Source organism: Salmo salar, unplaced genomic scaffold (genome assembly GCF_905237065.1).
Source record: "Salmo salar unplaced genomic scaffold, Ssal_v3.1, whole genome shotgun sequence".
NCBI lineage: Eukaryota > Metazoa > Chordata > Actinopteri > Salmoniformes > Salmonidae > Salmo > Salmo salar.
In genome coordinates this window covers 1-12,500 of record NW_025549489.1, presented here as the reverse complement: position 1 = coordinate 12,500, position 12,500 = coordinate 1, and the positions used below count along the sequence as shown (strand labels likewise).

The 12,500-nt window shown below is 42.8% G+C and overlaps 1 protein-coding gene across 2 annotated transcripts in view; it reads left to right on the top strand.

The window, feature by feature from the left end:
• The window catches only part of LOC123738300 (dixin-A), a 25,580-nt gene extending 13,394 nt beyond the window's left edge, over positions 1-12,186 (top strand). The window contains exons 5-9 of one of the 2 annotated variants that reach the window (XM_045713367.1): positions 1-30; positions 8,369-8,477; positions 10,582-10,690; positions 11,730-11,809; positions 11,882-12,186. The exon at positions 1-30 is cut by the window's left edge and continues 79 nt beyond it. In XM_045713367.1, the coding sequence (XP_045569323.1) occupies positions 1-30; positions 8,369-8,477; positions 10,582-10,690; positions 11,730-11,809; positions 11,882-11,903 (350 nt within the window). In that variant the 3' untranslated portion in view covers positions 11,904-12,186. The remainder of the gene's footprint in view (positions 31-8,368; positions 8,478-10,581; positions 10,691-11,729; positions 11,810-11,881) is intronic. The other variant, XM_045713368.1, reaches the window with a different exon arrangement.
• The last annotated feature ends 314 nt before the right edge of the window (positions 12,187-12,500 follow it).

Below are 12,500 nucleotides of genomic sequence, written 5' to 3'. Positions count from 1 at the left end.
ACAACCAGCAGGACTCCTGGCCTCCAAGCAGTAAGATCACAGACCGATGCACTGCCACAATGCATTACATTTCACAGCGAATGCTGCAGCAGAAGCGAACTCTTTCGTCCATGCGTGTGCGACACATTGGTTGTGGCTCCGTGGGAAACTTAATAAAAATAAATAAGTAGATAATATTATTTCACACCTTGATAGTTCTTCTTTGTCTATAAAAAGAACTACGGGAACTTCATACGTTTGAACATGAGAATACATGTGTTTGTATGGACAGTAAATGACATTAACATGACTACAGAAAGGGAACATTAACATGACTACAGAAAGGGAACATTAACATGACTACAGAAAGGGAACATTAACATGACTACAGAAAGGGAACATTAACATGACTACAGAAAGGGAACATTAACATGACTACAGAAAGGGAACATTAACATGACTACAGAAAGGGAACATTAACATGACTATAGAAAGGGAACATTAACATGACTACAGAAAGGGAACATTAACATGACTATAGAAAGGGAACATTAACATGACTATAGAAAGGGAACATTAACATGACTACAGAACATTAACATGACTACAGAAAGGGAACATTAACATGACTACAGAAAGGGAACATTAACATGACTACAGAAAGGGAACATTAACATGACTACAGAAAGGGAACATTAACATGACTACAGAAAGGGAACATTAACATGACTACAGAAAGGGAACATTAACATGACTACAGAAAGGGAACATTAACATGACTATAGAACATTAACATGACTACAGAAAGGGAACATTGTGGAACTCGTTTAAACCCGCCTATAGGCCTTCTTTCCTTCCTGAAGAACATCAACCATTTACTTTCTATAATATCAAAAATAGGCTACCATGTAACTTACAGTGTATCAAGGCCATGTCTACTTTCTAAAAATGTAAAATTGGATGAAGCCGCTTTTTCTCAAAAATAGTTATAACAGTGGATGTTGTACCTTATATGAAGGCTAGCCTGTATCTAGCAGTGGATATTGTACCTTATATGAAGGCTAGCCTGTATCTAGCAGTGGATATTGTACCTTATATGAAGGTTAGCCTGTATCTAGCAGTGGATATTGTACCTTATGTGAAGGTTAGCCTGTATCTAGCAGTGGATATTGTACCTTATATGAAGGCTAGCCTGTATCTAGCAGTGGATATTGTACCTTATATGAAGGCTAGCCTGTATCTAGCAGTGGATATTGTACCTTATATGAAGGCTAGCCTGTATCTAGCAGTGGATATTGTACCTTATATGAAGGTTAGCCTGTATCTAGCAGTGGATATTGTACCTTATGTGAAGGTTAGCCTGTATCTAGCAGTGGATATTGTACCTTATGTGAAGGCTAGCCTGTATCTAGCAGTGGATATTGTACCTTATATGAAGGCTAGCCTGTATCTAGCAGTGGATATTGTACCTTATATGAAGGCTAGCCTGTATCTAGCAGTGGATATTGTACCTTATATGAAGGCTAGCCTGTATCTAGCAGTGGATATTGTACATTTTACATTTACATTTTAGTCATTTAGCAGACGCTCTTATCCAGAGCGACTTACAGTAGTGAATGCATACATTTCATTTTTTTCATTTCATACATTTTTTTCGTACTTGGCCCCCCGTGGGAATCGAACCCACAACCCTGGCGTTGCAAACACCATGCTCTACCAACTGAGCTACGGGGAAGGCTATGTACCTTATATGAAGGCTAGCCTGTATCTAGCAGTGGATATTGTACCTTATATGAAGGCTAGCCTGTATCTAGCAGTGGATATTGTACCTTATGTGAAGGCTAGCCTGTATCTAGCAGTGGATATTGTACCTTATGTGAAGGCTAGCCTGTATCTAGCAGTGGATATTGTACCTTATATGAAGGCTAGCCTGTATCTAGCAGTGGATATTGTACCTTATGTGAAGGCTAGCCTGTATCTAGCAGTGGATATTGTACCTTATATGAAGGCTAGCCTGTATCTAGCAGTGGATATTGTACCTTATATGAAGGCTAGCCTGTATCTAGCAGTGGATATTGTACCTTATATGAAGGCTAGCCTGTATCTAGCAGTGGATATTGTACCTTATATGAAGGCTAGCCTGTATCTAGCAGTGGATATTGTACCTTATATGAAGGCTAGCCTGTATCTAGCAGTGGATATTGTACCTTATGTGAAGGCTAGCCTGTATCTAGCAGTGGATATTGTACCTTATATGAAGGCTAGCCTGTATCTAGCAGTGGATATTGTACCTTATATGAAGGCTAGCCTGTATCTAGCAGTGGATATTGTACCTTATGTGAAGGCTAGCCTGTATCTAGCAGTGGATATTGTACCTTATGTGAAGGCTAGCCTGTATCTAGCAGTGGTGGCTCCTCATAAGAGAAAGGGGAGGACCATCCTCAGTGAATTTTATTTTTAAATAGTGAAACATTAAAAAAGTTATCAGTTTTAGATTGGACTATTCTAAATAAATGTACAAGTCAAAAGTTTGGACACACCTACTCATTCCAGGGGTGTTGCATCAGATGAGATGGTTTGGGATGAGTTGGACCGCAGAGTGAAGGAAAAGCAGCCAACAAGTGCTCAGCATATGTGGAAACTCCTTCAAGACTGTTGGAAAAGCATTCCTTAAGCTGGTTGCAAAGCTGTCATCAAGGTCAAAGAGTGGCTACTTTGAAGAATCTCAAATATATTTTGATTTGTTTAACACTTTTTTGGTTACTACAAAATTCCAAGTGATATTTCATAGTTTTGATGTCTTCACTATTATTCTACAATGTAGAAAATAGTAAAAATAAAGAAACGTCCTTGAATGAGTAGGTGTGTCCAAACTTTCTCATTCAAGGGTTTTTCTTTATTTGTACTATTTTCTATATTTAACACGTTGAATGTGACTAGCCACCATGTTCCCCAAGGTCAGGGTAGCTGCCATGACAATGTTCAATCCCAATGATGATAACTAAGCAATCATTTAAGCTTTGACTAATTCCCCGAGGTTTGTAAGACCCTGGGTTTAATAATAAATAGGAAAAGTTTCAGATTCTGCAAAAGGTTCATAGTAGTTTATTCAGAGGACGTTCTGAAGTCAAAAATGCATACACAGTCATTTTATAACTCTCACCCCCACCAGCACGCGCACACACACACACACATATACACACACACACACACACACACACACACACACACACACACACACACCACTTTTCTACCAGCCTTGGCAGTTTCTCGCCATTCCTCTCCCCAGATTAGAGAGGCCTTGGCCCTTTTTCCTGTTATCAGTTTTCAGAGTCATAACTTCTCTCACCCACATATTATTGGATTATAGTCTTATAACTCTAATACATTTCACGTAGTCTTACACGTTTCAGGGTGGAATTCTTTAGTCATTACTTTAAACATATAAATTCCTTTATCAGTAGCATCCTCAGTCCCTCTCTGTGATGATATGATTTAGCATGTTGAATGTGACTAGCCACCATGTTCACCAAGGTCAGGGTAGCATCCCCAGTCCCCCTCTGTGATGATATGAGGTTCAACCTCTCTTTGTTATCGTCTGAGATCCCCATAGATTGGAAAGCTGCCACGGTCCTCCCCCTCTTCAAAGGGGGAGACATTTTAGACCCAAACTGCTACAGACCTATATCTATCCTGCCCTGTCTTTCTAAGGTCTTTGAAAGACAAGTTAACAAACAGATTACTGACCGTTTCGAATCTCACCGTACCTTCTCCGCTATGCAATCTGGTTTCAGAGCTGGTCATGGGTGCACCTCAGCAACGCTTAAGGTCCTAAACGATATCTTAACCGCCATCGATAAGAGACATTACTGTGCAGCCGTATTCATTGACCTGGCTAAGGCTTTCAACTCTGTCAATCACAACATTCTTATTGGCAGACTCAACAACCTTGGTTTCTCCAATGATTGCCTTGCTTGGTTCACCAACTACTTCTCCGATAGAGTTCAGTATGTCAAATCGGAGGGCCGGTTGTCCGGACCTCTGGCAGTCTCTATGGGGGTGCCACAGGGTTCAATTCTCGGGCCGACTCTCTTCTCTATATACTTCAATGATGTCGCTCTTGCTGCTGGTGATTCTCTGATCCACCTCTACGCAGACGACACCATTCTGTATACTTCTGGCCCTTCTTTGGACACTGTGTTAGCTAACATCTAGATGAGCTTCAATGCCATACAACTCTCCTTCTGTGGCCTCCAACTGCTCTTAAATGCAAGTAAAACTAAATGCATGCTCTTCAACCGATCGCTGCCCGCACCTGCCCGCCCGTCCAGCATCACTACTCTGGCCGGTTCTGACTTAGAATATGTGGACAACTACAAATACCTCGGTGTCTGGTGAGACTGTAAACTCTCCTTCCAGACTCACATTAAGCATCTCCAATCCAAAATGAAATCTAGAATCGGCTTCCTATTTCCAACAAAGTATCCTTCACTCATGCTGCCAAACATACCCTCGTAAAACTGACCATCCTACCGATCCTCGACTTCAGCGATGTCTTTTACAAAATAGCCTCCAACACTCTACTCAACAAATTGGATGCAGTCTATCACAGTGCCATCCGTTTTGTCACCAAAGCCCCATATACTACCCACCACTGAGACCTGTACGCTCTCGTTAGCTGGCCTTCGCTTCATACTCGTCGCAAAACCCAGGTTATCTGCAAGTCTCTGCTAGGTAAAGCCCCGCCTTATGTCAGTTCACTGGTCACCATAGCAGCACCCACCCGTAGCACGCACTCCAGCAGGTATATCTCTCTGGTCACCCCCAAAGCCAATTCCTCCTTTGGTCGTCTCTCCTTCCAGTTCTCTGCTGCCAATGACTGGAACAAACTACAAAAATCTCTGAAACTGGAAACACTTATCTCCCTCACTAGCTTTAAGCACCAGCTGTCAGAGCAGCTCACAGATCACTGCACCTGTACATAGCCCATCTATAATTTAGCCCAAACAACTACCTCTTCCCCTACTGTATTCATTTATTTATTTTGCTCCTTTGCACCCCATTATTTCTATTTCTACTTTGCACTTTCTTCCACTACAAATCTACCATTCCAGTGTTTTACTTGCTATATTGTATTTACTTTGCCACCATGGCCTTTTTTGCCTTTACCTCCCTTATCTCACCTCATTTGCTCACATTTTATATAGACTTATTTTTCTACTGTATTATTGACTGTATGTTTGTTTTACTCCATGTGTAACTCTGTGTTGTTGTATGTGTCGAACTGCTTTGCTTTATCTTGGCCAGGTCGCAGTTGTAAATGAGAACTTGTTCTTAACTTGCCTACCTGGTTAAATAAAGGTGAAATTAAATAAATAAATATATATATAGGACAATAATAGACCGATCATACTATGCTATTTATATATATATAAATATAAATGTTCTGCAAATTGAGAAATCATGTGACTAAACTGAATAAAAATGAGAAACTACACTATGAAACAAAGATAAAAAAGTAAAAAGCTTTAGAGCACCTTATATAACATTTTGGGCAAAAATTTCCGCTCCATCACAAATCACAGTGACGTTGCCAACTACTTTAATGATTAGCAACCTTAGGCATGACATGCCAGCAACAAACGCTGACACTACACTTCCAAGTATATCTGACCAAATGATCAAAGACAAGCATTGTAATTTTGAATTCTGTAATGTAAGTGGGGAAGAGGTGAAAAAATTATTGTTGGCGTATCAGTGTCAGACAACTGGGATGGAACATTTTGCCACATCTTCAATTTAACCGTACTAGAAAGTTTGTGCCCTCAGGCCTGGAGGGAAGCTAAAGTTATTACCCTGCCAGGATAGTAAAGTACCTAAGGATAGTTAGTTAGATAGTCCAGTCCTTTACGGGAGCCTTTCTTGTTTCTCCTTTTCTATTGACGAAGCTTTGGTCCGGTTGAAATATTATTGATTATTTATGACCAAAACAACTTGAGGATTGATTTTAAACATCGTTTGGCATGTTTCTACAAACTTTTATTGTACTTTTTTGATTTTTCGTCTGTCTGTTGTGATTGCTGAACAAAATGCACCAACAAAACAGAGGTTTTTGGACATAAAGAGGGACTTTATCGAACAAAACAAACATTTCTGTAACATGGAGTCTTCGGAGTGCAACCATCTGAAGATCATCAAAGGTAAGTGATACATTTTATCGCTATTTCTGACTTTTGTTACTCCTCTCCTTGGCTGCTAACTGTTTGTAATGATTTGTCTGCTGGGCGCTGTTCTCAGATAATCGCATGGTTTGCTTTCCCCGTAAAGCCATTTTGAAGTCTGACACAGCGGTTGGATTAACAAGAAGTTTATCTTTAAGCTGGTGTATAACACTTGTATCTTTTATGTATGTTTATTATGAGAATTTCTGTTTTGTTGAGTTTCACGCTCTGCAATTTCACCGGATGTTGTTTGAGACAGTTAATTACATTGTTTCTTATTCAGGAGTGGTGTTTAAAAAAAAAAGTGGAAAACCCCTAAATTATCACATGATGAAAATCATGAAATCACAACCAATAACACTTTCACGTGTTATTGAATAAAACATCGTTTGGCATGTTTCTACAAACTAGCGTCCCACACCCCCTAGTGAGGTTAATAATCTTTTGGGAAAAATTGAGTTTGTCCAGATACAATTCTATTTTACAGTAAACAAATTGACAACAAGCCATAACACATACGTTTGTCCAGCAGCAGACTATGATCGATAATGTCAAAAGCTGCACTGAAGTCTAACAAAACAGCCCCCACAATCATTTTATCATCAATTTCTCTCAGCCAATCATCAGTAATTTGTGTAAATGCTGTGTTTGTTGAGTGTCCTTCCCTATAAGCATGCCGAAATTCTGTTATCAATTTGTTTACTGTGAAATAGCATTGTATCTAGTCAAATACAATTTTTTCCAGAAGTTTATTAAGGGTTGACAACAGGCTGATTGGTCGGCTATTTGAGCCAGTAAAGGGGTTTTACTATTATTGGGTAGCAGAATGACTTTAACTTCCCTCCAGGCCTTGGGGCACACTCTAGTAGGCATCAATTGAAGATGTGGCAAATAGGAGTGGCAATATCATCTGCTATTATCCTCAGTAGTTTTCCATCCAGATTGTCAGACCCGGTGACTTGTCATTGTTGATAGACAACAATAATGTTTTCACCTCTTCCTCACTGACTTTATGGATTTCAAAAGTACATTCTTGTCTTTCATAATTTGGTCAGATATCCTTGGATGTGTAGTGTCAGCGTTTGTTGCTGGCATGTCATCCCTAAGTTTGTCTTGCCAATGAAAAACTCATTAAAGTAGTTGAATGAATGAAGGAGCCATGTTGGCTTTTTTCCCCAAAATGTAATGTAAGGTGTCCCAAAGCGTTTTACTATCATTCTTTATATAATTTATTTGTTTCATAGTGTCGTTTCTGTTTCTTTTTATTTAGTTTAGTCACATGATTTATTAATTTGCAGTATGTTTTCCAATCAGTTGTGCTGCCAGACCTATTTTCCATTCCTTTACCCTCATCCCGCTCAATCATACATTTTTTCAATTCCTCATCAATCCACAGGGATTTAACAGTTTTTACAGTCATTTTCTTAATGGGTGCTTATTAGTAACTGGAATAAGTAGTTTCATAAATGTGTCCAGTGCAGCGTCTGGTTGCTCCTCATTACAAACCACAGACCAGCAAATATTCTTTACATCATCAACATATGAATCACTACAAACCTTATTGTATGACCTCTTATACACTATATTAGGCCCAGCCTTTGGAACTTGGGTTTTCCTAGATATGGCTACTATATTGTGATCACTACATCCTATGGATCTGGATACTGCTTTAAAGCACGTTTCTGTAGCATTAGTAAAAGATGTGATCAATACATGTTGATGATTTCATTCCTGTGCTGTTTGTAACTACCCTGGTAGGTTGACTGATAACCTGAACCAGGTTGAAGGCACTGGTTATAGTTTAAAGATTTTTCCTGAGTGGGCAGCTTGATGAAAGCCAGTCAATATTTAAATAAGCCAGAAAATATACTTCTCTGTTGACACAATTTTGAAGGAGGAACCACTATTGTACACATCACGGTCATTGAGTGCACCAGGGGTCTACGCAGTGTAGGACCTTCCCTGGCATGTGTTGCTTGACAAAAAGACATGTCAGCCACACACATGAAATGTCCCTTTTTCTGATGGTGTGTGTGTGTGTGTGTGTGTGTGTGTGTGTGTGTGTGTGTGTGTGTGTGTGTGTGTGTGTGTGTGTGTGTGTGTGTGTGTGTGTGTGTGTGTGTGTGTGTGTGTGTGTGTGTGTGTGTGTGTGTGTGTGTGTGTTCCAGAGATGGCCCACTCCTACAGTAGTCCATTGCTGAGCTCGTGTGGTTCCACTAAGGTCCTCTACTTTACAGACCACTCACAAACACCCTGCATGATCCACATCAACAAGAGGTACGTGTGTTTACTTAACCCCTAATCATAACCAATTTATCTGGGACCTTGAAATGTTTCAGAATCACCTTTATTCGACAAATACATTTGCATGAACAGTAATTTTCATATGGTGCTGCCACAATAAACAGGATATAAAGACATATCTAGACGCAGAATTGACAATCCACATGTAATGCCTTCAGAAACTATTCTCACCCTTTGACTTTTTCCACATTGTTGTATTACATCTGAATTTAAAACGGATTAAATTGAGATTTTGTGTCACTGGCTTATACACAATATCCCATAATGTTAAAGTGGAATTGTTTTGTTTTTTTAGACATTTTTACAAATTAATTAAAAATGAAAAGCTGAAATTTCTTGGGTCAATAAGTATTCAACTCCTTTATTATCTCAAGCCTAAATAAGTTCAGGAGTAAACATTTCCTTAACAAGTTGCATGAAACTGAGGATGGATCAACTCCATTGTAGTTAATCCACAATACTGACCTAAATGACAGAGTGAAAAGGAAGTCTATACACATAAATAATATGCCAAAACATGCATCCTGTTTGCAATAAGGCACTAAAGTAAAACTGCAAAAAGTGTGGCAAAGAAATTAACTTTATGTCCTGAATACAAAAGCGTTAACTTTGGGGCAAATCCAACACGTCACTGAATACCACTTCATATTTTCAAGCATGGTGGTGGCTGCATCATGTTATGGGTATGCTTGTCATTTGCAATGACTAGGGCGTTTTGTAATAATACAAATAAATGGTATAGAACTAAGCACAGGCAAAATCCTAGAGGAAAACCTGGTTCAGTCTACTTTCCACCAGACACGGAGAGATGAATTCACCTTTCAGCAGGACAATAACCTAAAACACAAGGCCAAATATACACTGGCAGACATTTACATAAATCTTAAAAATGGCGAGACTTGAAAATGGCTGTCCAGCAATGATCAACTTGAAAGAACTTGAACAATTAAAAAACATTTTTTTAAATGTGCTGATATTGCACAACCCAGGTTTGCAAAGCTCTTAGAGACTTACCCAGAAAGACTCACAGCTCTTAGAGACTGACCCAGAAAGACTCACAGCTCTTAGAGACTTACCCAGAAAGACTCACAGCTCTTAGAGACTGACCCAGAAAGACTCACAGCTCTTAGAGACTGACCCAGAAAGACTCACAGCTCTTAGAGACTTACCCAGAAAGACTCACAGCTCTTAGAGACTAACACAGAAAGACTCACAGCTCTTAGAGACTAACACAGAAAGACTCACAGCTCTTAGAGACTAACACAGAAAGACTCACAGCTCTTAGAGACTGACCCAGAATGACTCACAGCTCTTAGAGACTGACCCAGAAAGACTCACAGCTCTTAGAGACTTACCCAGAAAGACTCACAGCTCATAGACTAACCCAGAAAGACTCACAGCTCTTAGAGACTAACCCAGAAAGACTCACAGCTCTTAGAGACTTACCCATAAAGACTCACAGCTCTTAGAGACTCACCCAGAATGACTCACAGCTCTTAGAGACTAACCCAGAAAGACTCACAGCTCTTAGACTAACCCAGAAAGACTCACAGCTCTTAGACTAACCCAGAAAGACTCACAGCTCTTAGAGACTCACCCAGAATGACTCACAGCTCTTAGAGACTTACCCAGAAAGACTCACAGCCCTTAGAGACTTACCCAGAAAGACTCACAGCTGTAATCGCTGCCAAAAAGGTGATTCTATCATATACTGACTCGGGTGTGAATACTTATGTAAATAAGATGTATGTATTTAATTTTCCAATACATTTGCAAACATTTCTAAAACATATTTTCACTTTGTGTGTAGATGGGTGAGAGAATATTTTTCATTTAATCCATTTTGAGACTAACAAGAGACTTACAACAAAATGTGCAATAAGGGGTATGAATACTTTCTGAAGGCCCTGTATGTAGAGAAGTATTAAACAAAACAAAAACTATTTGACAGGATCATGTGCAATGAAGGAACTATAAAATGTCAAGAGTCAGGATGTGCAGAGATGCTGTTTTGGATGATCATGCAGGGTGCATAGTCTGGGTGAGAAGATTATTGGAAACATTTGATGTGTGTTAGGTTGGGGAAGGTAACTCTGAGAGATGTGAAGACGGCAGTAGACAGAGATGACAACCACAGATTCCACTTCAAAGCCCTCGACCCCGAGTTTGGTACCGTTAAAGAAGAGGTGAGGAGGGAGGGAGAAAAGAGATGAGGGAGGAACTAGAGCAGGGGGGAGAGAAGAGGGGGGCAAGTGGAGAGGAGGGGGAGAAGAAGGGGGGGCAAGTGGAGAGGAGGGGGAGAAGAGGGGGGGCAAGTGGAGAGGAGGGGGAGAAGAGGGGGGGCAAGTGGAGAGGAGGGGAGAAGAGGGGGGGCAAGTGGAGAGGGGAGTAGAGGGGGAGAGAAGAGGGGGGGCAAGTGGAGAGGGGAGTAGAGGGGGGGCAAGTGGAGAGGAGGGGGAGAAGAGGGGGGGCAAGTGGAGAGGAGGGGGAGAAGAGGGGGGGGCAAGTGGAGAGGAGGGGGAGAAGAGGGGGGCAAGTGGAGAGGGGAGTAGAGGGGGAGAGGAGGGGAGAAGAGGGGGGGCAAGTGGAGAGGAGGGGGAGAGAAGAGGGGGGCAAGTGGAGAGGAGGGGGAGAAGAGGGGGGCAAGTGGAGAGGAGGGGGAGAAGAGGGGGGGCAAGTGGAGAGGGGAGTAGAGGGGAGAGAAGAGGGGGAGGAAAGGGGGGGACACGTGGAGAGGAGGGGGAGAAGAGGGGGGGGGCAAGTGGAGAGGGGAGTAGAGGGGGAGAGAAGAGGGGGAGGAAAGGGGGGACAAGTGGAGAGGAGGGGGAGAAGAGGGGGGGGGCAAGTGGAGAGGGGAGTAGAGGGGGAGAGGAGGGGGAGAAGAGGGGGGGCAAGTGGAGAGGAGGGGGAGAAGAGGGGGGTCAAGTGGAGAGGAGGGGGGAGAAGAGGGGGGGGCAAGTGGAGAGTAGCGTAGAGGGGGGAGAGGAAGGGCAGAGGACAGAAGGGGTAGAGGAAAGGAGAAGGAGAGGAGGTGGAGGAGAGAAGGGGCAGAGGACAGGAGGGGGGCGGAGAGGAGGGGGAGGAGAGGAGGGGGAGGAGAGGAGGGGTAGAAGGAGGGAGGAGTCTGGTGATCTATGCATAAATACAGTCACAGTGTTGATATTTTGTGTGTGTATGTGTGTGTGTGTGGTGTGTGTGTGTGTGTGTGTGTATGTGTGTATTTAGGTATTTGAAGATGAGGCGTTGGTTCCAGGCTGGGAGGGGAAGATAGTGGCCTGGGTGGAGGAGAACAACGGAGAGGAGAGGTACGCACTCAAACACACACACACACTTCTCCTTCAGTGTTCAGTATGTCATTGTTCTTTCTTTTTCCACAGGACTAAAGGCCCCAGCTGCTGAGGAACTGAAGGCCCCAGCTGCTGAGGAACTGAAGGCCCCAGCTGCTGAGGAACTGAAGGCCCCAGCTGCTGAGGAACTGAAGGCCCCAGCTGCTGAGGAACTGAAGGCCCCAGCTGCTGAGGAACTGAAGGCCCCAGCTGCTGAGGAACTCAAGGCCCCAGCTGCTGAGGAACTGAAGGCCCCAGCTGCTGAGGAACTGAAGGCCCCAGCTGCTGAGGAACTGAAGGCCCCAGCTGCTGAGGAACTGAAGGCCCCAGCTGCTGAGGAACTAAAGACCCCAGCTGCTGAGGGACTGAAGGCCCCAGCTGCTGAGGAACTGAAGGCCCCAGCTGCTGAGGAACTGAAGGCCCCAGCTGCTGAGGAACTGAAGGCCCCAGCTGCTGAGGAACTGAAGGCCCCAGCTGCTGAGGAACTGAAGGCCCCAGCTGCTGAGGAACTGAAGGCCCCAGCTGCTGAGGAACTGAAGGCCCCAGCTGCTGAGGACTGAAGGCCCCAGCTGCTGAGGGACTGAAGGCCCCAGCTGCTGAGGAACTGAAGGCCCCAGCTGCTGAGGAACTGAAGGCCCCAGCTGCTGAGGAACTGAAGGCCCCAGCTGCT